General features: G+C 51.9%; 1 protein-coding gene across 2 annotated transcripts in view; it reads right to left on the bottom strand.

The window, feature by feature from the left end:
- cdhr2 (cadherin related family member 2) overlaps positions 1-24,112 on the bottom strand; it is a 397,792-nt gene that overhangs the window by 30,308 nt on the left and 343,372 nt on the right. For both annotated transcript variants that reach the window (XM_038795617.1, XM_038795618.1), the window contains 2 exons: positions 16,441-16,501; positions 8,558-8,679 (listed from right to left, as the gene is read on the bottom strand). In XM_038795617.1, the coding sequence (XP_038651545.1) occupies positions 8,558-8,679; positions 16,441-16,501 (183 nt within the window). The remainder of the gene's footprint in view (positions 1-8,557; positions 8,680-16,440; positions 16,502-24,112) is intronic.

Raw genomic sequence — 24,112 nt, 5'->3', positions numbered from 1 at the left:
AAAGGGGGCGCAGGAAACCTGTAGGCGTGGGGGGTCGGGTGGTGTGTGGTGTGAGGGGTACCTCGGCGGTAGTGGTGGTGGTGGATCCTGCAGGTGCCAGGTCCCGGAGGGAAACGGTGTCCTGCCGGCCGTCGGGGTGTTTGATAAAGGCGTAGTGGGGGGTTTGAATGTAGTAGTAGGACCCTCTCTACCAGCGGGTCCGTTTTATGTGTCCGGACGTGCTTCCGGAGGTAAACCGGGCTCGGTGTCCTCAACCAGGATGGAAGCAAGGCCCCCGTGGTAGTGCCCCTAGGGAAAACAAATAATCGCTCGTGTGTAGTCTGATTACTGGCCATACACAGGAGGGACCTAATTGCATGGAACGCGTCGGGGAGGACTTCCTGCCAGTGGGAGGTCGGGAGGTTCCTGGACCGTAGGGTCAGTAGGACGGTCTTCCAGACCGTCGTGTTCTCCCTCTCCACCTGCCCGTTCCCCCTGGGGTTATAGCTGGTAGTCCTGCTCGAGGCGATGCCCTTGTCAAGCAGCTACTGACGCAACTCGTCACTCATGACACTGTGGATGTAGCTGGGGAAACCGAACAGGGTGAAGACACTGTGCAGGGCTCTGATGACTGTATGGGAGGTCATATCGGGGCCCGGGATAGCAAACGGGAAGCAGGAAAACTCGTCTATGATGTTGAGGAAGTACACATTACGGATGGTCGAGGGGAGGGGCCCTTTGAAATCGATGCTCAGTCGTTCAAAGGGCCGGGATGCCTTTATCAGGTGGGCCTTGTCTGGTCTATAGAAGTGCGGTTTACACTCCGTGCAGATCGGGCAATTCCAGGTGACAGCTTTTACCTCCTCGGTGGAGAAAGGCAGATTGCGGGCCTTGATGTAGTGGGCGAGCCAGGTGACCCCAGGGTGGCAGAGGTCATTGTGGATAGCCTGTAATCGGTCATCTTGCGCGCTGGCGCATGTGCAGCGGGACAGGGCATCTGGGGACTCGTTGAGCTTCCCCGGACGGTATACAATATCATAATTATAGGTGGAGAGTTCGATCCTCCACCTCAAGATTTTGTCATTTTTAATTTTGCCCCGTTGCGTGTTGTCGAACATGAAGGCAACCGATCTCTGGTCGGTGATGAGGGTAAACCACCTCCTACCTGCAAGGTAGTGCCTCCAGTGCCGTGCGGCTTCCACAATGGCTTGAGCTTCTTTTTCGACTGAGGAGTGTCGAAGTTCTGAAGCGCAGAGGGTTCGGGAGAAGAAAGCTACTGGCCTCCCTGCCTGGTTCAGAGTGGCGGCGAGAGCGACCTCTGAGGCGTCGCTCTCCACTTGAAAGGGGACGGATTCATCTACCGCCCACATGGTGGCTTTGGCGATGTCCTCCTTAATGCAGTTGAAGGCCTGGCGGGCCTCGGCTGACAGTGGAAAGAGTGTGGTCTTAAATAGTGGGCAGGCTTTGTCCACATACTGGGGGACCCACTGGGTGTAATAGGAGAAGAATCCAAGGCTCTTGAAATGAAATGAAATGAAAATCGCTTATTGTCATGAGTAGGCTTTAATGAAGTTACGGTGAAAAGCCCCTAGTCGCCACATTCCGGCGCCTGTTCGGGGAGGCTCTTACGGGAATCGAAACGTGCTGCTGGCCTGCCTTGGTCTGCTTTCAAAGCCAGCGATTTAGCCCAGTGTGCTAAACAGCCCCTTTAGGGCCCTGGAATAGTGAGGGAGTGGTCAGAGTCAGGCCCTAGGACCCCGTTTTCCACGACATAACCGAGGATGGCTAATCTGGTTGTGCGGAAAACGCATTTCTCCTTATTGTATGTGAGGTTGAGTTTTGGGCGGTTTGGAGAAATCGGTGGTGGTTGGCATCGTGGTCCTGCTGGTCGTGGCCACAGATGGTGACGTTATCCAATTACAGAAACGTGGCCTGCAGCCCGTACTGGTCGACCGTTCGGTCCATTGCTCGTTGGAACACCGAGACCCCATTCGTGACGCCAAAGGGGACCCGGAGGAAATGGAAGAGATGGTCGTCTGCCTCGAACACCGTGTAGTGGCGGTCCTCTGGACGGATTGGGAGCTGGTGGTATGCAGACTTCAGATCCACCGTGGCGATCTGGTTGACCATGTCTGCAATTCTGGGGAGGGGGTACGCATCGAGGTGCGTGAACCGGTTAATGGTCTGGCTGTAATCAACCACCATCCGGAACTTTTCCCCGGTCTTGACGACCACCACCTGAGCTCTCCAGGGGCTATTACTGGCCTCTCTGACTCCCTCACGTAAGAGTCGCTGGACTTCGGCTCTAATAAATACCCTGTCCTGCAGGCTATACCGCCTGCTGCGAGTGGCCACGGGTTTGCAGTTAGCGGTGAGGTTAGCGAAGAGTGGAGCGGGGTCGATTTTTAGAGTCGCTAAGCTGCATATAGTGAGAGGGGGCAGGGGTCTGCCGAAGCTGAATGTTAGGCTTCTAAGATTGCATTGAAAATCGAGTCCGAGTAGGAGAGGGGCGCAGAGGTCTGGGAGGACATACAATTGGAAGTTGGGATAGTTGCCGCCCTGTATCGTTAATGTCGCAACAGTGCGCCCTTGTATCTTGACCGAGTGCAACTCCGAGGCAAGGGAGATAGTTTGCCATGCTGGAAAGCTAGGGAGCGAACAGCGTCTTACCAGGTCTGGATGAACGAAACTCTCGGTGCTCCCGGAGTCAAAGAGTCTTGATCCGTTGACCTGAACGGACATCATGGGGCTTCTGAGGTGCTTTGGCCGCGACTGGTCCAGAGTGACTGCGTTAAGTTGCGGGTAGTCGGTGGCTTGATCAGCGGTGCTGGAGCAGCCCCGTGATGACTGTCCACGGAGGTCGTAGTCGTCGATTTGCATATCGGATGATGGCCAAGATGGCGGCCCCCGTGGGTCGCACGTGGCGGGCAGCGAGGAAGATGGCTTCCAAGATGGTGGCCCCTGTGGATCGCACGTGACGGGCGGCGAGGAAGATGGCGCCCAAGATGGCAGCCCCCATGACTCGCACATGGCCGGCCGCGTGGGGGAGGATTGCCAAGATGGCGGCCCCCATGAGTCGCACATGTATTGCGGAGGCAGAGGCGGCAGACACGCTGCCACATTACAGGGTCTGCGGGCCTGAGAGTTGGAGGGGCAATTGTTCTGGATAGCGTTCGTGTTTGAGGATTTGGTTTTAGCCAGGCATAGCTTTGCAAAGTGTCCTTTCCGTCCGCAGCTACTGCAGGTCACGTTGTGGGCCAGGTAGTGCTGCCGTGGGCGTTGGAGCTGGCTGCAAAAGTGGCATGATGGCGCTCCGTGGTGGGCGGGTAGCCGCACGGCGCAGGCCTGGGGTAGTCTCTGGTCGGGGGTCCACGATAGGGTTGCGTGGTCGGCTGGGAATAAGTTCAAACTTTGAAAAGCGACCTCCAGCGAGGTTGCTAGCGTTACTGTGTCCCCCAGGTTCTGGGCCCCTTTTTCAAGGAGACACTGGCTCACGTAATTAGACCGGACCCCTGCAACATACACATCTCGGACGGCGAGTTCCATGTGCTGGGAGGCAGTCACAGCCTGGAAGTTACATTCCCGTGCTAGAGCTTTTAGGTCACGCAGGTAGTCTTCTAGCGACTCTGCGGGGCGCTGGCGGCGGGTAGTAAAAATATGCCGCGCGTAAACTTCATTTACGGGCCGCACGTACAGACGGGCGAGTATTGCGAGGGCTTCGGTATACGAGTCGGTACTATCGAGTTGAGTAAAAATGCGATGGCTCACCCGTGCGTGTTTCTGCTCTTCAGTAACAGCGGAGGTAGTCAACGCAGCCAGGTAGGCCTTGAAGCACCGAAGCCAATGCAGAAATATTTCCTTCGCTTCTGCGGCCTGTGGATCGAGTTCCAGTCGATCAGGTTTGAGGGTTGATTCCATGGTGGTTTTTTAAGTCGATTAAATTGATGCGACCATCAATTCACTCAAGACTCGAGTAGAAGTAAACTGTGGCTTTAATCGACTTACAACTGAGTCTGCCTGCGACCAGATAAACTGAGGGCAGGCTCGCAAGACCGCAGCACTTTATACTTCCAGTTGTGGGAGGGGCCATGGGCGGAGCCATGGGCGGAGCTAAGGGTGGAGATCTGTACATGCTCCTCATCTCCCCCTGTGGGCAGAGCCGGGCAACGGCTCACAGATGGAGCCCACAGGGGCACAGTGATGCACAGTGTGAATTATGCATATTATACATTCACCACATTGAGGTACACCATACAATCACCTGACAACATAGGGACATTTGAAAATCTTCATATGGCTTCTGGGAAAGCAGATCCTGCCTTATCAATCTGGTTGAACTTTTTGAGGAAGTTATAACATTGGTGGATGTCAGAAATCCATTCAACAATGCATTTCTTGGTTTTCAAAAAGGTTTTCCAAGGTGTAACATAAAAGGTCACTATATACGGGTCAGTCCTGCAGTTACTAATCGCAGTGGTTCTTAGTGGAAACCAATAAGTATTGGAGTCCCACGGGGACTTATTTAATGTAGTTGTCCTTCAGTATTTTTACCAATAATCTGGGTTAAAGTGAACTGTCTTCAGATTTGCATGTGACACAAAGATATGTCAAAGTGTAAGGATCTTAGGTGAGCTACATAATCGCCAACAGATTGAAATGCAATGGGTCCATGTCTGGTGACAGGTCATCTGGGTGAGGGCCGGTGGATACTCACCTCTGCGGCGTAGGCATGATCTCGACGTCGATGACCGATTTGCCCTTGGCCACCTCTGCGACCTCTGGGACTCATTTCTAGTTTGGGGTGAGGACGCTGAAGTCCTGTATCCCGGTGCCTGTCTGGGCCCTTTCCTGACTATTGTGGGTCAACCTCTCCTACAGGAACACAGAGGGGGCATTGTGAGCTGCACACTTCAGGCATCGAGGGTGGGGGTTGGGGTCATGGCGGGGGACATATGAGTGCATGTTCGCGGCCATGGAGCACAGGATGTGGACCATCGCTGCTGGGACTGCACCGCATCACCGATTGACTGTGCCACAACCTTCTGTGTCTGTATCACATGAGGTAGTGACTACGCCAGCTCCCTCTGGGACTGGGCCACCTCCCTGTGTCTGCAGCACATCGGCCAGCACCTGCGCAATGCATCCAACGTTCCCAGCCATGGCCTGCTGTGACTGGGCCATGCTCAGGAGCGCCACTGCAATTTCCAGGTGGTTCTGGCACATGGTTGCCTGTAAGGTGGCAATCCTGTCTTGGCACTCAGCCAAGGCCTTTGCAGAAGGCCCCAGGATAAGCTGATCCATAACCAAAACCGTTGTCCCCAATGCCTCCATCGCAGACGCCACCCGTGTGGTGTTGGCCTGGGTGGCACACATGGTCGGCACTAGCTCCTGTTCCTTCACTCGGTTGGACTCCTCCAACTACACCTGTAGGTACTGGATGCTCGCTGACAACCACTCATGTAGTCCCTGGCTCTGTGACTGATCTCTATGATCGCTGGGATTGGATGTTCCAGAAGTCCAAAACCCACCTGGACGGCAGCTGATCCATTGGGTCAGCCTGCCCTCCGACTGTCCACTCCCTCGGGTGGTCCTTGTGGTAGGCTATATTAGGGGTATCGCGGTACCTAGGTAGGATGTACCTTATACTGTAGTATGAGTGGTGGAACCTGCCTGCTGGTTCCGCCCAGCAGGCGGAGCATAAGAGTCTGTGTTTCACCCACAGCAGTCATTCTGTACCGGAGTTGCTGGGGTAACTACTTGTTCATTGGCACAAACAGAAAGCGACAGTGTTACACAGTCTGCGCATGCAGGCCAGGGGATGAGTAGCTGGTGGCCTCAGTGGTCAGGGCACCGGCCATGGCGGCCGTTATGGGTGCTGGCATGTGGTGCAGGGTGGGGATTCTGCTGCCTCCGGATTCTGGGGGTGGGGGGGCGGAGTCAGATTATGGGTGTGTGAGACGGGGGTTAGTGCCAGAGGCATTACTCACCCTGGCCGCTCTGAGGAGGTCTTGCAGTTTTTTCTGGCACTGCTGGCCGGTCCGGACAGTCTTGTCCACGGCACTGACCGCCTCTGTCACCAGCACCCAGGCATGGTGAATGGCAGTGGTTGGCAGCCTCCTTCCCAGGCCGGGGTACAGGGTCATCCTCCTCTCCTCCACTGCGTCCTGGAGGGTCTCCAGCTCAACATTCGTGAAGCGTAGGGCCACTTGTCTTACTGCCATCTTGTTGGCTAGGATGGTGTGTGTGGGGAGTGCAGTGTGTATATGTGCCTACAGCTTGTCAGCCTCCTGAGTGTCAATCGCAAAACCGGCGAATCCCACACCATTTCTCATTGGAATCGATTGTGTTCCACGTAGCGCCGGTGCTAGCCCCTCAACAGTCGCTGAATCGGTCCAGGTTTGGTGCCAGTTTTGCTGTCTGGAACTGCGCGAATTCTGCGCCGGCGTCAACACTTAGTCACAGAAACGGAGAATCCCACTTGCTACACACTGAGATCGAATTCAGTTAGATTGCAGAGATTCTCCGCCACCCGGGAAGTGGCGGCGGTGGAATCTCGCCACTCCGATCGGAGAGGCCCCTGCGGTGATTCTCCGGCCTGGATGGGCCGAAGTCCCGCCGCTGGGAGGCCTCTCCCGCCGCCGAGGTTTGAACCACCTCTGGAACGGCGGGATCAGCGGTGCGAGCAGGCCCCCGGGGTCCTGGGGGGGCGGGGGGGGCGATCGAACCCCGGGGGGGGTGCCCCCACGGTGGACTGGCCCCCACTCAGACTCCGGGCCAGTGCCCTTGCTGCACTATTTTCCTCCGCGGCCGCCACGGCCTCCGCCATGGCGGAAGCGGAAGAGAACCCCACATCGCGCATGCGCCGGCAGTGACTGCCGTTGACGTCACTGCCGGCGCAAGCACGGACCGGCGAAAGCCTTTCGGCCAGCCCCGCTGCCGGGGGCGCCGGTTTTGTGCACCGGTCTTCTGGTGCCAACCGCTCCGGCGCGGGGCTGGCCCCCAAAGGTGGGGAGAATTCCCCACCTTTGGGGAGGCCCGACCCCTGAGTGGTTGGCGCCACTCCCCTACTCCGGGACCCTCTGTCACGCCGGGTAGGGGAGAATGCCGCCCCGGGGGGGAATATTTCTGTGAGAATCTCTCCAAGCTCCAAAAAAATTATTTTGTGGATGAATTGCGATATGGATCAAGCCCATACACACGGGGATATCACCATGTGATTCCTGCCCAAAATTATACTTAGCAATCTTTTGGGAGAATTTTGCCCAATGTATTTGAATTGACATAATTCTAAAAAGAATTATTTTCTACAGAATTAATTGTTTTTGAAAATGGTCCAGCTGGCCATATTTCGAAAACTTCAGAGTCCACTCCAAGGGCAACTGGGAGAAGTCCTGGAGTCTGAATTGAGAATATTTTCTGTCAAATACACAGATATATGTACTTGCTCCAGTTAGAATACCTTCAGATCACCGAACCACAGTTCTAAGTATTGTCGACAGATTGGTCTGCCTTTTGGGTGATAATATATGAATAATGATTAATCACTGCAAAGTGACACTTTCAGCACAGCACCTGTGTCAGCCTGTACGTGATCAGAAGGCTACAGTCTGGAAGCATATTTTCACAGTAGGAAGTCAGGAAGTTATCACCTACCATTTCCTCTATGATCATTTTTAAAGTAGCATTGTGTAATGTAGATGGCATTGTGATATTCTATTATGTATACAGTGGAACACTGAACACCTTATGTCCTGACTGAAAAATCAAGCATGTAATGAACAGATATGTTAGGGGCAATTATACCCCTGCCTAATATGTGGGAAAGCAGTTCAAAGCAGTTCAAATCATCTGTGCAACTCGCCCACTGACATCTCCAAAAGAGCCTGCTGCATTTGATTTTAACCTCCTCTTCTCAGCAGGCAACAGGGGGGCATAAAAACAGTCTGGGCTCCAATGAAGAATTTTAACATAATACAATTTAGTCAAAGGCCAGCACGCAAAACTGTTCTGGTTTTCCTGCCGAGCCAAACTAGAGGAAAGAAGACACCCAAACAGATTGATTTTTTTTACATTTTGTGGGAGTCAATATTCACGTCCTTTGCTTGGCATTGACATCTCAGTAACTGCCTCAAAATGGTAACCTTACTGTCTGTTAACGGCCAAGAACATTGTCATAGGAGCGTGCCATTGAATGCTGAACGGTCAGCATGTCTCAGATGGTTCTAATATGCAAATTGGGGACATAGCCTGGTTGTAAATTTACGTTAGAAATGGGCAGGACGTGGGCCATGTACACTCATATCAGGTAATGGAGCCAAGAGGAGGATGGAGCGGAGGTAAGTTTGAAATTATTTCTGTGAACCTGGAGGAGCAGAAGTGGGCCAATTGTAGAACTCCTCCCATCATAGCTGACATCAGCAAGTCAGCAAAAACCAGCGATCCAGCCTAAAATCTTCCAATAGCTCATCTGCTCATTGAATAAACTTACTGAACCATTGGGAGGGCTTAAATAAAATCTTTTAAAGGAAATGCACATGCAGGTTTTCCCTGATGGTCTGTGTGATGCTGATGCAAATACCTTTGTCGACTGCAAACCACAATAGTTATCATGATGGCTATCAAAATAATGAAAGCTGCCACTAAACCACCGATTGTAAAAAGAAGCGGTCTGGCTGTATCAATAGGTTCAGCTGGTTCTTTCTGAAAGATACAAAATTCAGTAACATCATGTTAACAGAATTAAATTTTATAGCAAATCATCCAAAAAAGTCATTTGACAAATATAAATGGGATGGAAGGCAATGGGAGATGGACAAAGAGAAATCCTAATAATGATTCCAATAGACCAACCAATTCTCCCACATTTGATTCAAGATCACAGTTTCCTGTCATCCCACCCGAGAATGATTTAGGATAGGTTAGAGGACAGAAAACTGAAAGTAGGAATAAATAGGCCATACTTAGGATGCCAGGGCATAACCAGAAAGCCTTTGGCAAGGTGCCACACAAAAGGTTGCTGCATAAGATAAAGATGCATGGCATTAAGGGTAAAGTAGTAGCATGGATAGAGGATTGGTTAATTAATAGAAAGCAAAGAGTGGGGATAAATGGGTGTTTCTCTGGTTGGCAGTCAGTAGCTAGTGGTGTCCCTCAGGGATCCGTGTTGGGCCCACAATTGTTCACAATTTACATAGATGATTTAGAGTTGGGGACCAAGGGCAATGTGTCCACGTTTGCAGATGACACTAAGGTGAGTGGTAAAGCGAAAAGTGCAGCGGATACTGGAAGTCTGCAGAGGGATTTGGACAGGTTAAGTGAATGGGCTAGGGTCTGGCAGATGGAATACAATGTTGACAAATGTGAGGTTATCCATTTTGGTAGGAATAACAGCAAACTGGATTATTATTTAAACGATAAAATATTAAAGCATGCTGCTGTGCAGAGAGACTTGGGTGTACTAGTGCATGAGTCACAGAAGGTTGGTTTACAGGTGCAACAGGTGATTAAGAAGGCAAATGGAATGTTGTCCTTCATTGCTAGAGGGATGGAGTTTAAGACTAGGGAGGTTATGTTGCAATTGTATAAGGTGTTAGTGAGGCCACACCTGGAGTATTGTGTTCAGTTTTGGTCTCCTTACTTGAGAAAGGACGTACTGGCACTGGAGGGTGTGCAGAGGAGATTCACTAGGTTAATCCCAGATCTGAAGGGGTTGGATTATGAGGAGAGGTTGAGTAGACTAGGACTGTACTCGTTGGAATTTAGAAGGATGAGGGGGGGTCTTATAGAAACATTTGAAATTATGAAGGGAATAGATAGGATAGATGCGGGCAGGTTGTTTCCACTGGCGGGTGAAAGCAGAACTAGGGGACATAGCCTCAAAATAAGGGGAAGTAGATTTAGGACTTTAGTTTAGGAGGAACTTCTTCACCCAAAGGGTTGTGAATCTATGGAATTCCTTGCCCAGTGAAGCAGTTGAGGCTCCTTCAATACATGTTTCTAAGGTAAAGATAGATAGTTTTTTGAAGAATAAAGGGATTAAGGGTTATGGTGTTCGGGCCGGAAAGTGGAGCTGAGTCCACAAAAGATCAGCCATGATCTCATTAAATGGCGGAGCAGGCTCGAGGGGCCAGATGGCCTACTCCTGCTCCTAGTTCTTATGTTCTTATGTTCTTATGGGGTGCCACAATGATCCGTTTTTGGCTTACAGCTACTTAAAATCTAAATCAGTAACTTAGATGAGGGACTGGGTCTAATGCGTTCAAGTTTGCTGATGATGCAAAGTTAGGTGAAGAAGTAAAGGGCGTGATCTACCGGCCTCATCGCGCCCGAACCAAGGATGCGCCAAGGCCGTTAAAGCTCGCAAGATTTACGATTCTCGTTGCAACCTGGATTTCGCCCTCAATGGATGGGATCCAGATTTGCATATTCAAGTAGGTAGTTAGTCTCACTTGAATATGTCTATGTCGGAGTTCCTCAAGGTATAGGATCGAATGGCCTCACCTTGGGGACCCACCATAGCGGCATTAAGCACTGATTTCCACACTTGAGGAAGGGGGGGTGTCTCCCAGGTGATCGGAGGCCCTCTGGTGGTCAGGCTCTGGGCAGGGTGGTACCCTGGCAGTGCCAGGGTGCCCAGGTGGAACTGTCAGGCTGCCATGGGCACTGGCTGGGTACATCAGTGGCACTGCCTGGCAGCAGTGGCTCTGCCAGGCTGACATGGGCACCTCCAGCTGGGGCCAAGGTGTCCATGTGCAGGGACTGGAGGGGGAGTGCAGGGGGAGGGGGGGGGGAGCTAAAGGACCCCCTAATTGGAGCTGAGCTCATCAGTACAGGAAATGAGTCAAAGTTCCTCACCGAGGCCCAGAAAAGAAGCAGTGTCCCATTTAATAGGGGGGTCGTTCTCAGTGATGCAAGCATCGGAAACACCCCGATAAACATGCCCAAACTGGACTTTCTTTTTTATTATAATGCACGCAAAGTATGAGGAGGATGCAAAGATGTTGCAAAGGGATATAAACCAGTTAAAAGATTGGGTAGAAGGTGACTATAATGTGGGGAACTGTGAAATGAACAACCTTTACTTAAAATACCCATGGTGCTTCACAAGAACATTATAAAACAAAATATGACATGAAGCCACATAAGGAGATGTTCGGCTTGATCAAAGAGGTGGGTTTGAAGGAGTGTCTTAAAGATAGAAAGCAAACGAGCTACGGTACCTGCAGCTCAAAAACTTCCTACGAAAGGAGACAAAGACGTACCCACAACCGCCACGACAGACACTACTGGAAGACCTACTGGACGCAAGTATCCTAGAGAAAGGGAACTGTAGCGACATGTATGACCGACTGGTAGAAAGGGACGACACCGTACTGGACGCAACAAGAATGAAATGGGAGGACGACCTGGGGATTGAGATAGGGTGGGGACTCTGGAGCGAAGCACTGCATAGGGTCAACTCCACCTCTACGTGCGCAAGGCTCAGCCTGACGCAACTAAAAGTGGTACATAGAGCCCACTTAACAAGAAACCGTATGAGTAGGTTCTTCCCGGAGGTGGAGGACAGATGTGAACGGTGCCAAAGAGGCCCGGCCAACCACGCCCACATGTTCTGGTCTTGCCCCAGACTTGTGGAGTACTGGACAGCCTTCTTCGAGGCTATGTCCAAAGTGGTGGGGGTGAGGGTGGAGCCATGCCCGATAGTGGCGGTCTTCGGGGTTTCAGACCAGCCAGATCTATTCCTGGGGAGGAGGGCGGATGCCCTTGCCTTTGCCTCCCTGATCGCCCTCCGTAGAATCCTGTTTGGCTGGCGGTCAGCAGCACCGCCCAGAGCTGCAGACTGGCTGTCCGACCTCTCGGAATCTCTCCAAATGGAGAAAATCAAATTCGCCATCCGAGGGTCAGACGACGGCTTCCACAGAACGTGGGAGCCATTCATGCAATTGTTCCGGGACCTGTTTGTGGCGAACGAACAAGAGGAAGAATAGTTGGGTGGCCAAGAATCAGGGGAAAATGGACGGGAATCGGGGGAAGGGGGGAGCTACGGGTTTGTTATGGGGGTTTGATGGCTAGCTAAGGCCCAAAACCAAACTGTAAATAATTTCCTATAAACATGTGCCTCGGCCATATTGGGGGAATGTAAAATATGTATGCCGGCTAAAAGGGGCAGCCACAGTTGTTATTATGAAGATGCTTACCTGTAAATATACATGTTAATTTTTGCCTGTTTTTTTCTCTCTAATAATTTGTAATTTGTTGGATATAAAATATGAAAACTCAATAAAAAACATTTTTTTAAAAAGATAGAAAGCATAGTAAGGAGGCAGAGATGTATACAGCAGGAATTCCAGAGCTTAGGGCCTAGGCTTGCTGATATTGTGAATATATGGTCAGAAGCTCATCTTGGGATCAAGTAGGAAACCAAGATTGCAAACAGGTTGCTTTAGTTTAAGACTGTTTCCATATGGAACCAAAAACAATGGCTACGTTTTGGCAATATTTAATGGAGGAAATTTCTGCTCATCCAGCACTGGATGTCAGATAAACAGTTTAATAATTTAGCAACAGGAGAGGAGTCAAGAGAACTGATAGTGAGGTCGAGCAGAGTGTCATCAGCACACAAGTGAAAACTAGTACTCTGCTTTTGGTTCATGTTCACCAAGGGGCATGTAGATGAGAAATAGGAGGAGACCAAGAATTGATTTTGGGGGACACCAGAGATAATCGTGCATGAGTAGGAAGAGAAGCCATTACAAGTAATACTCTGACTTAAATAGATAATCACATGAAGTTAACACATAGGTAGTCAACAATTTGGAAGGCTGCATCGGCCTTTATTGCAAGATATTTGCAATTGTGTTAATCTGGAATAGCCTGGATTTTAGGCCGATAAAACACTTTAATTTGAAAAATTGAACATTTTGAAATCAAGCCACCGTCAGCTCCAGCAAACAGCTGGATGGGAATTCGAACTTGGCCTGCTGCAATGCTCCAGTGAAGCCCAACGCAAGTTAGAGGAACAGCATTTTATCTTCTAATTACGCACATTACAGCTCTCAGGACTCAACATTGAGTTCAGCAATTTTAGACTTTGACGTTTCTCCTCCGTCTTAAACCCTTTTTTTTCAACATCCTACACCACACTCATGCACCACACTTGGCCAAGTTTGATGACACTGAAACTCAGACAACCTGCCAGGACATGTCTGGACCTACCCTATCAATCACCCATCAAGAGACAATCAGCTCTTGTTTTGAATTGACAAGGTTACATACAAACAATGCACCAAGAAATGGACCACCAATGTTCCGCTGGGTGGCCAATAGTAACTCCAAGGGGTAGTGCCACTCTCACCCTGTGACCTCACCGGCTGGGGGCCAGAGAACATTCTGGAAAGGCATGGGGAGGAGAATAAGAATCAAACTCCCGGACCTTCTAGCAGCGAAGACTCCATGCAGAGGCATCGAGACTTCTGACCAGAGGCGGAAGGAAGCAGCGTGCGAGACACACCTTCACAACGGAGACCCTGAGGAAATCGTGACTCAGAGAACAAGAGACAGATGGTCGTGTGTGTGTGTGTGAGTGAGAGTGTGGTGCGTGAGTATGCGGTGCACGAGTGTGGTGTGTGTGTGGTGTAGGATGTTTTTAAAAAGGGTTTAAGGCAGAGGAGAAATGCCAAAGTTTAAAATTGCTGAACTCATTAGAACATAGAACATAGAACGATACAGCGCAGTACAGGCCCTTCGGCCCACGATGTTGCACCGACATGGGAAGTCAAAAACTAAAGGCCATCTAACCTACATTATGCCATTATCATCCATATGCTTATCCAATAAACTTTTAAATGCCCTCAATGTTGGCGAGTTCACTACTGTTGCAGGTAGGGCATTCCACAGCCTCACCACTCTTTGCGTAAAAAACCTACCTCTGACCTCTGTCCTATATCTATTACCCCTCAATTTAAGGCTATGTCCCCTCCTCATTGTTGAGTCTTGAGGGCTGTAATGAGCGTAAGTCAGAAGATGAAGTGCTGCTCCTCCAGCTTGCGTTGGGCTTCACTGGAGCAATGCAGCAGGCCAAGGTGCTGAGTTAATGCAATTTTTTTGTCTCAATTGAAAAACCCTCCCCCACCCCCACCTCCAGCCCCTGATACACACACACCAAGTCACCTGTCTCTTGTTCTTAAGTTTGCCACATCTTGCCACAATCTCTCCCAGCTACCATATAATATGCAACACATTTTTCTCTTTTAATTCCAATGAAGAGTCAAATGGACTTGGAACGTTAACTTTGTTTTCGCTGCGTACAAATGCTGTCAGATCTGCTGACTTATTCCAACATTCTCTGTTTTTGTAGCAGATCAGGGCTAGCTTCTTCTCCACCCGTGCTGGTAGCGGAATTCCCAATGAGGCAGAGAATCTCGCGTTTAGAGAATCACCTGGCACCAACGGGAGGGTGCAAATGGGTCATTAAGATTCATTTCCATCCTATTGGGTACCCAGCTGTGAAACTAACCAGTCCAATGCTTTTAATGATCTAAGATCTGAGTGGATTTCAATCCAGCTAACTGGTTTTCTTTTTCCAGGAATTGACAAGTTCTGCTTCCTCTGCCTGAGCCAGCAGGGGTATTGCACAGGTGAGTTTTAAAGGAGTACTTTTTTTTCACTACCTCTGTCTGTACTGCTCTGTAACTTCCAGGCAGGGGTCTCTCTTGGGGGTCGGGGGGCGGCGGGGGGGGGGGGGGGGGGGGCTCTGGTGGGGGTCTCTCTAATTAAGGAAATCCTGGTAGGGTTCTCCCTAATTAGAGGGTCTCCGGTGGGAATCTCTCTAAATAGGAGGTCACAGTTGGGGGCTCTGGCCGGAATATCGCTCATGGGGGGGCTCTTGTAGGAGGGGTTGGGTCACCCTCAGAGTGTGAGGGGGAGAAGACTCAGAAAATCTCACGGGGTAGGGCTGAATTACGTTGCGGGGGGCAAGGTGGGACCAGCCACCGGACATCACTAGTTGGTCCCCCGTTCAAAATGGTGGCTCAATAGCAGGAATCCCTAGGGAATCCCTCACAATTCTCACCATGGAAAAATTTGAATGGCTATGAATTGTGACACACTTCCTGATTTCCCAACCCAGTGTGAGTGCAAATCAGATGCAATTCAGCTACGGCGGGCAAACATAGGGTGCGATCTACCCAAATGGGAACTGAGTCCCATAGTGTTTCTCAGCATTCGGAGCGCCCCCATTTGGGTAGATCAAGGCCTCAGTGGGGTAGCACAGCCGCACTTAGTCCCGTTTTCTGCACTGAGGAGCTGTACCCACCGAATGCCTCAGTGTAGGGGGGAGATCGGGACGCCATTTTTCAATGTTTTCCTGATTTCTTAACCCCCTGACACGACCTCTGAACCTGTCCCCCCACCCCCCAAGCCCCAAATCACCTATAAGGAGGTCCTCGGCCTCTTCCCCCCCCCCCCCCCCCCCCCCCTGGGCCCAATACTCATTGTGCAAAAAATGCTAACTTGGAACCTTGGCAGTGTCAGCCTTCCACCCTGGCAGTGCCACTGCAAGCTGGCAGTGCCACCCGGCCACACCACACTGCTTTTCGGACTCAATGGGCGGGATTCTCAGCCCCGGTCGGGGAGAAGAATCACCGGGCCGTCCTTGTGTGGTCTTACCCGGCGGGGCCTCAGCGTGTATCCTTTCGGGGGCAGTCTGGTGGGGGCGGTGATGGGGGGCCGACCCCGGGGGGGGGGCCTCCACTGTGGCCTGGCCCGCGATCAGGGCCTACCGATCTGCGGGCCGGCCTCTCAGGCTGGGGGCCTCTTTTGCTCAGTGCCGGCCCCTGTAGCCCTACGCCATGTTGCGTCGGGGCCGGAGCAAACAAGGAAGCCACCGCGCATGCGCGCAATCACGCCAGTCGCGGTGCACATGTGCGCATTCGTGCCGGTCGTAGCGTGCATTCGCATGGCCGCGGCGCCCGTTTGAGCGGTATGGGTCGCTCCAGTGCCGTGCTGGCCTACTGTAGGGGTCAGAATCGCTGCTCCTGGGGGCCTGTTGACGCCGTCGTAAAACGCGATGGCGTTTACGATGGCGTCAACACTTCGCCTCAGGATCAGAGAATCCCACCCAACACGTCTGGTAGATCTCGCCCATAGTCTTTCAAATGGAGAATTCTGGCCCAGCAACAGCCTGATTTCCACTTCCACTGACTTTGTATAACTGGCAGTCGGCCAGCTCCTGCCAGTATGCTGCCCTCATAAAAATGAAAATAAGCCCAATTGTAACTGACGTAGGTTGCCATTTTTTTTTTAACCAATGTTATTGCCCTTCAGGCAACTGAATAACTCAGATACATAACTCATGACTGGAAATGTCATACTCTCAATATGTCCAATTTTGACACTTCCAATTTCCAGGTTAAAATAAATCCTCTGTGCTCATTTATTTTCCAAACTTATTTCAGTACTTACAATATTCAAAAGACCAAGATCTATCAGTTCCTTCACAGCCTCAGGGTTAAACTGCAGAATGCTGGAAAGGAGAAAATCAAATTCAGAGTGAGCTAAATTTGGAAATTAACTAGATGATACAGAATGGTAATCACAGTCCTGAAGTGATTGGTGACTACTGCAGTGAAAGTCGAACAATACTGACATTGAATGAAGTCTGCCTTCTTGACAACGGGGAGGCTCGTCGGTTATGCACGTGTTAAATAGAGAAATAAAGAGCATGATTTTTGTAATGTCGCTCACATGTTTAATTGAAATTGATTAACTAATTAGTTGAGGCAGAAAATAGGAGACTTTGATGAGGATATTAATTAACCAGGTTAGTAACTTTGTGATAATGCTAAATAGCAATAAAGAAGGAACAAAAGAATATTGAAAAATTTAATGTGAACCCTGGATTAGAAATATCATGGAGCAAAATTACAATCCCAGCAATTACGTTTAACTAATAGCCTTTTGGGCAGCACGGTGGCCTAGTGGTTAGCACAGCTGCCTCACGGCGCTGAGGTCCCAGGTTCGATCCCGGCTCTGGGTCACTGTCCGTGTGGAGTTTGCACATTCTCCCCGTGTCTGCGTGGGTTTTGCCCCCACAACCCAAAAATGAAATGAAATGAAAATGAAAATGAAATGAAAATCGCTTATTGTCACAAGTAGACTTCAATGAAGTTACTGTGAAAAGCCCCTAGTCGCCACATTCCGGCGCCTGTCCGGGGAGGCTGGTACGGGAATGTGCAGAGTAGGTGGATTGGTCACACTAAATTGCCTCTTAATTGGAAAAAAATAATTGGGTACTCTAAAATTAAAATTAAAAAAAACTAATAGCCTTTTTCAGATGACATAAAAAGATGCAATGTCCAGGTTGAAAGAAGAACAAGGGGCGGGAGTTTGCGCGCAGCAACGCTGGAATCGTAAATCCCGATCGGATGGAGAATCGCACGTCAGCGGAAAATCAAGGTCAGCAACGGAACGCCATGTTCTAGTGCCTCGATAGCGGCAGGAATGCGTTCCACACCCCACGCCGGCATACCAATTCCACTGTAACGGCCCTTAGCATATCATTAACGGGCACAACGCGATAGTCTCCACCTACCACGATGCTCCACCTCCATCAGGCGGAAGGGACAACAACGTGGTTCACTTGTGGTGTTTTAAAATGGGAACCGGGTGCTGTGGCATGCTGAGAGTGAGAGAGGAGGGAAGACATGTTTCCAAAGGTGCAACAGTGGGCTACCAGTTATGCCACTGGTTGGGGAGTCCTCTGTCAGGGTCATGGGGCATAGTGGGGGGAGACCAGAAGGTGGGCTGTGGGCCTGGGGTGTCCCCACGGGTCCGGGGTATCCGGGCACATATCGGCATTGCCATGGCTTACAAGGCAGCCATCTGGATGCGCACGTCACTGAGTGCCCATTGTGACCCGTAAATGTGCAGAGCGAAACTGGCCCTATGGGTGCCCTTTGACCCCCCTCCCAGGAACCCTCTGACCCCCCCCTCCCCCCGCTAACACATCAATGGGATGGGCGTGGTCCAAAGCAGACAGTAGCCCACTTGGTGTTGGCACCCCTCAATGCACCCATCCGGGGTGCTGACCCACTGCAGGGTGAGAGGAGGGGTAGGGTGCAGAGCGGAGCCCCTAACAGTGGACCTCATCACCCCCTGGGACACTGCCTCCTCAGGGCGGGTACGCCACCAGTGGCACCATCAGTCAGTCCACCCTGCAGAACCATCAGCCGTCACAAAACCCAGCCTGCCCACTGCTCAACTGCTCCCCTCCAACCCTTCCTTGGACAGGTAAGCACAGCCTGTGCTTTGCACACAGGACACGAGGCACACTACAGCTACGGCACCAACAGGTGCCCACCCTCCCCCGACCAGCCTCGTTCGCAGTCCCTGCCCGCAAGCATGCCACCAGGCATGGTGTGGGTTTCTGGTACGTGGTGCCAACCTGCAACAAGGTGGGACATTCCTGGCATGGTAGCATGTGGCCCACCCAAGGATGGCACCCACAGTAAACCCCACAGGAGAGCGCGGGACAAAGGCCCGAGAACATAATGCTGGCAGGGACGGGTGGCGGGACAGGTGGCCCCCCGGTGACAGGCACGAGCGGGGTCAAGGGCACGGTGTGAAGGGAAGAGTGTCGGGGAAACGCCCGGGGGGGTGGGGCTATGATCAGGAGGGGGACATGCGGGGTCAGGGACTGCAGTGCAGGATAGGGCCACCGTGTAAACTGTTGGATGTGGTTGGGCACAGGAGTATGCACCATGCTAACATGTCTGCCCTTTACCCTTTGCAGAAAATGGTTTTGGTGTACAGCCGGGTGTGGTTGGCACCTGCCTGGCTGCCACAGCGCTGCCAGGTGCAGGGTGAATGAGCAGGAGCTGCTCATGGAGGACACCGCAGAACTGGAGCCTGCCCCAGAGGTTCAGGAGCCAGCTAGTGACGGTGGAGAGCCAGCTGTCCAACAGGCCGAGGAGGAGGTGGGAAGGAGGCATCGCATCAGGCCTCGTGTATACCGGCAGCGCATGTTGTACGAGGACTTGCTAGACCGAACAAGTCGCCAATGCCTGCAGTTGAACAGGAAGGCCCTGCGACATCTGTGCCAGATCATGGAGCATCTGGAAACGCAGGGGTATAAGGGAGGACACCCTTCCCGGTGGCCATCAAGGTGACGGTGGCCCTGAACTTCTATGCCACAGGGTCCTTCCAGGCGCCAAGTGGGGACCTGTCTGGGATTTCCCAGACCTCAGTGCAGAGATGCCATAACGGTGCCCTGTATGCCCTGGCAGCTCAATACATTGCATTCAGCGTGGACTGAGCCCAGGTTACCCTGGCAGCAAGTTTCGCTGCCCCAGCTCCAGGGGGTGATTAATCGGACACATGTTCCCCTATGGGCACCGGAGCATGAAGGGCTGCCCTTCATCAATCGGAAGAGGTTCCACTCCCTCAATGTACAGCTGGTGTGTGACCACCTGCGCTCGGTACCTTTGTCCTAACACACTCAATGGCGTCCGACACCTTTGAGGCGCTCCCCAAAGTAAGGTGCTGGCTCCTGAATGCATGGTAGCACAGTTCGATTCCCGGCTTGGGTCACTGTCTGTTTGGAGTCTGCACATTCTCCCTGTGTGGGTTTCCTCCAGGTGCTCCGGTTTCCTCCCACAAGTCCTGAAAGACGTGTTATTGGGTAATTTGGACATTCTGAATTCACACTCTGTGACCTGAACAGGCAGCAGAATGTGGCGACTAGGGGCTTTTCACAGTAACATCATTGCAGTGTTACGTAAGCCTACTTGTGACAATAAAGATTATTATTAAAGGTTATCTGCTACTGTTGTGGCTGATGACATCAATCTGGAGTTCTCAGGCCGACGCAGAGAACAGGTATAATGATGTTCATGCAGCGACTAGGGGCATCATCGAGCAGTGTATTGGCATGGTGAAGGCACAGTTCAGGTGCCTGGACCGCCAGCAGGTGGGATGCAGTCGCCCTCTGGGAGTTTGGGGGTGAGGGGTGTGTTGGACGGGGGGTGGTGCCGGTGGGAATGCAGGTGGTGGCCCACCATGTCTGGCCTGGAGGGTTGCCAATCATAACCCAGCACTGTCTACCGATCCAGTACATCCCTAGGAGGGTCTCCCCCATCGTGGTGGCCTGTTGAATCCTCCACAACATCACACTGCAGATGGCTGACATGCTGGAGGAGGAGGTGAAGGAATGGCATTTCCTGTCCAACGAGGAACATGTGGAGGAGGGCCAGGATGGGCAGGACATGGGGCCGGGCAAGCATAGGCGGTCGCACAACATTTGCACCAGGCCCACGGCGCATGGGACAACTTGATGGCCTCCAGGTTCGCTAGCTAGTGGCCTGGCCACCGGCAGCTCAACCGTCCCATCCAACCACTACATGGCCCCTCCCCCCAGTGGACAATCTGCACCCCCATCACTGCACCACCACCCTCTGCGAGCTTCCGACAAGCTGCACCACAGGGTGGTGACCCTGAGTCGGAATCATCAGTAGGTCTGCCCCATGGGCGGAGAAAGATGAGGACCTGCTCTGCAATGGGTTCAGGTGCTCCGCAACGTCTGGCAACATCTAACAACATCTGACTCCCGCTCCAGTGCCACATACCACTGTCCATCTGGGTGATCCCTGCATGCTGCTAGCCATTCCATCACACGATGAGCGGTGATGGGTCACGTACCGGGTAGGCCCAACTACACGGCACCTCGCCTCTCTGGCCCCACGCTCCTGCTGCGTACGACGGTGGCTACTGGGGTTATCTCTGACTGCACCCCACATCACCGGGCCCATACAGCCCCCCCCCCCCCCCCCCCACACACACACACACACACACACCTCCCTCACCCCAGCCACAGCACAAGATTTGGCATGTGGTGCAGGGTGGGGTGTAAGGGCGGCTGCCAGCAGGTGGGATGCAGTCGCCCTCTGGGAGTTTGGGGGTGAGGGGTGTGTGGGACGGGGGGTGATGCCGGTGGGAATGCAGGTGGTGACCCACCATGTCTGGCCTGGAGGGTTGCCAATCATAATCCAGCACTGCCTACCGATCTGCCTGGTGGGGGCTGGATGGGGGTGCGGGTGTGTAGGAAGGGGGTGGTGCCAGGATGTGGTGACACACCCAGGCCTCCCTGATGAGGTTCATGCAGCTTTTTCTGGCACTGCTGACCGGTCCTTGTGATGGGGCCCACGATGCTCCCTGCCTCTGCCACCTGCACCCAGGCCTTGTTGATGTCAGCGGGTAGCAGCCGGCTTCCCACCCCGAGGAACAGGGTGCCCTGCCCCTCCTCCATGGCATCCAGCAGTATCACCAGCTCTGTACCTGTGGATCGTGGGCAGTTCTCCGGGGTGGCACCTTATCAGCTGGAATGAGAGTGTGTGGGGAGTGGAGAGCTTATATGCAGCTCCAGCTTGTTAGGCTCGCCAGCGCCAATACCGACGCCAGCGAATCTGACGCCAGCGTGAGTTGGAATTCCACGTGGTAGGAGTGATGACCCATTAGTATGTCCTGAATTTCTCCGAGACCGGTGCCACCAGTCAAAGCCCTGACCAGCATACCTCACTCAAATAACACAACCAAAGAAAGGTTAACTGGTTATTTACTCATTTGCTTTTGATGCTGCAAACAAAATAACTGCTGAATGGATACTTGGTTGTACTGGATATGAAGGCGCTATGCAAACATAGGGGTAGAGTTTCCATATTTCTCTGCTGCTTGTTTTGTCACAATTCACCCAAAATCAACAGAATTTCAAGTGCAATTGATGTGGTGTAAATTGAGTTTCTGCAATTTCCGAACTAGTTTAAGAAAAATTGCGAGCCATTTGACAGCACTCACAAAACTGTACATCTCCCCACAATGAATGAATCACCATTGGGAGTTTTTATGAATTGTTCTAATTTTCTGGCATTCAAGCAGTCTCTCAAAACAAAATTAAACAGTTTATTTGGGCTCCAGGACACGAATAGGCAGGTTTTAAATGCTTTTGAATGTAATTTTCTTTTGTTTTTACTACGAAACTGACCACTATACCCCCAAGCAACTAGCAAATGGTTCTATTTTTCTTATAAAAGGAATTTTTAATGATTAAAATCCATGATGGATCGATATTGTGATTGCAAACCTTTTTGTGATCAAACCACACCCATTGAAACACAACAAGAGGGGTGGGATTCTCTCAGTCCGGGGCCGGGCTGGTGAATCCCCGCGGCCGGTGCGAATCGCGCCACGCCGCCCCAACGGGATTCTCCACAGAGCGGAGAATCGGCACCATTGGCGCCGGCGTGGTTGGTGCGGCGCCGATCAGGGGCCGCTCTACACCGCCCCCCCCTGCTGATTCTCGGCCCGAGATGGGCCGAACGGCCATCATAAAAATGCCGAGTCCCGCCGGCGGCGTCCACACCTGCTCTCAGCGGCGGGGCCTCAGCATGGAAGGGTCGGGGGCGGCCTGTTTGGGGGGGGGGGGGGGGGGGGGGGGGGGGGGGGGGAATGGGGCGATCGACCCCAGGGGGGCCTGCATCGCGATTGGGGCCCACCGGTCGGCGGGCCGGCTTCTCTGGCTGGGGGCCTTGTTTCTTTCGCGCCGGCCCCTGTAATCCTGCGCCATGTTGCGTCGGGGCTGGCGCATTGAAGGAAGCCACTGCGCATGTGCGGATCCCGCGCCGCCCAGTTCGTGCCGGGATCAGCAACTGGAGCGGCGTGAACCGCTCAAGTGCCGTGCTGGCCCCTTTTGCGGGCCAGAATTAGTCATTGGGTCGGCCCGTTTACGACGCTGTGGACACTCTGCCACGGGATTAGAGAATTCCGCCTGGGATTTTTTCTTCTTAAATTTCATGTCAGATTTTGCATGCGGAGGTACGCAGATTATGTTGAACAGACACTCAAGAAATAAAAATTGTTCACAAACTGGACACAATTTTGCCAATTGCACCCAAAGCGGAACCTCGAGCCCCAAATCCTTCTTTCTTTCTGGAGGATGAACATAGAACATAGAACATAGAACAGTACAGCACAGAACAGGCCCTTCGGCCCTCGATGTTGTGCCGAGCAATGATCACCCTACTTAAACCCACGTAACCCGTATACCCGTAACCCAACAATCCCCCCATTAACCTTACACTACGGGCAATTTATCATGGCCAATCCACCTAACCCGCACATCTTTGGACTGTGGGAGGAAACCGGAGCACCCGGGGGAAACCCACGCACACACGGGGAGGACGTGCAGACTCCACACAGACAGTGACCCAGCCGGGAATCGAACCTGGGACCCTGGAGCTGTGAAGCATTGATGCTAACCACCATGCTACCGTGAGGCCCCTAAATGATGAGGAGTCATGTGATGCAGATTTAGGTAAGTCATTACTTGTGTGTCGTGGTAATAACCATGTTAATATTAATTTAAAAGAAAAATATAATTTGTCTCACTCCCTTGCCCTATCCCTGTAACTCCACCTAACCTGCATATCTTTAGACTCTAACGGGCAATTTTATTTAGCGTGGCCAATCGACCTAATCTGCACATTTTTGGATTGTGGGACTGTACTTACTACTCTGCCACCATGCTGCCCTCAAACTTTTAATATTGATAGTAAATGTGAAATATTTTTATTTTGTTTTGGCACATTAATACTTCACATTTGGTAGATTTATAATCCTAATAAGAGAGAACAAGCAACATCCATTCCTGCCTTTATTAAATTATTCCTGTCCCCCTTTCTCTGCCATGCCATTATCGTGCTACCAGTAAGGACTGCTGCCTCACAGCGCCAGGGACCCGGGTTCAGTTATGGCCTTGGGTGACTGTGTGGAGTTTGCTCATTCTCCCCGTGTCTGCATGGGTTTCATCCAGGAGCTCCATTTTCTCCCGTAGTTAAAAGATGCCCAGGTTAGGTGGATTGGCCGTGATAAAATTGTTCTTTAGTGACCAAAGATGTGCAGGTTAAGTAAGTAACAAGGTTAGGGTGAGGGAGTGGGTCTAGGCAGGGAACTCTTGGTCAGGTCGGTGCAGACTCGGTTTCTGCACCTTCGGGATTCAATGAATTTCTGTCTTTCCTCTCCCTCTGCGCTGACATCTGGCCCCCCATTTCCTTCAATGCTACCCATTTCCCTCTTCCCTTCAACC

This window comes from Scyliorhinus canicula, chromosome 4, assembly GCF_902713615.1.
Source record: "Scyliorhinus canicula chromosome 4, sScyCan1.1, whole genome shotgun sequence".
Lineage (NCBI taxonomy): Eukaryota > Metazoa > Chordata > Chondrichthyes > Carcharhiniformes > Scyliorhinidae > Scyliorhinus > Scyliorhinus canicula.
This window is presented reverse-complemented; position numbering and strand designations above follow the sequence as displayed.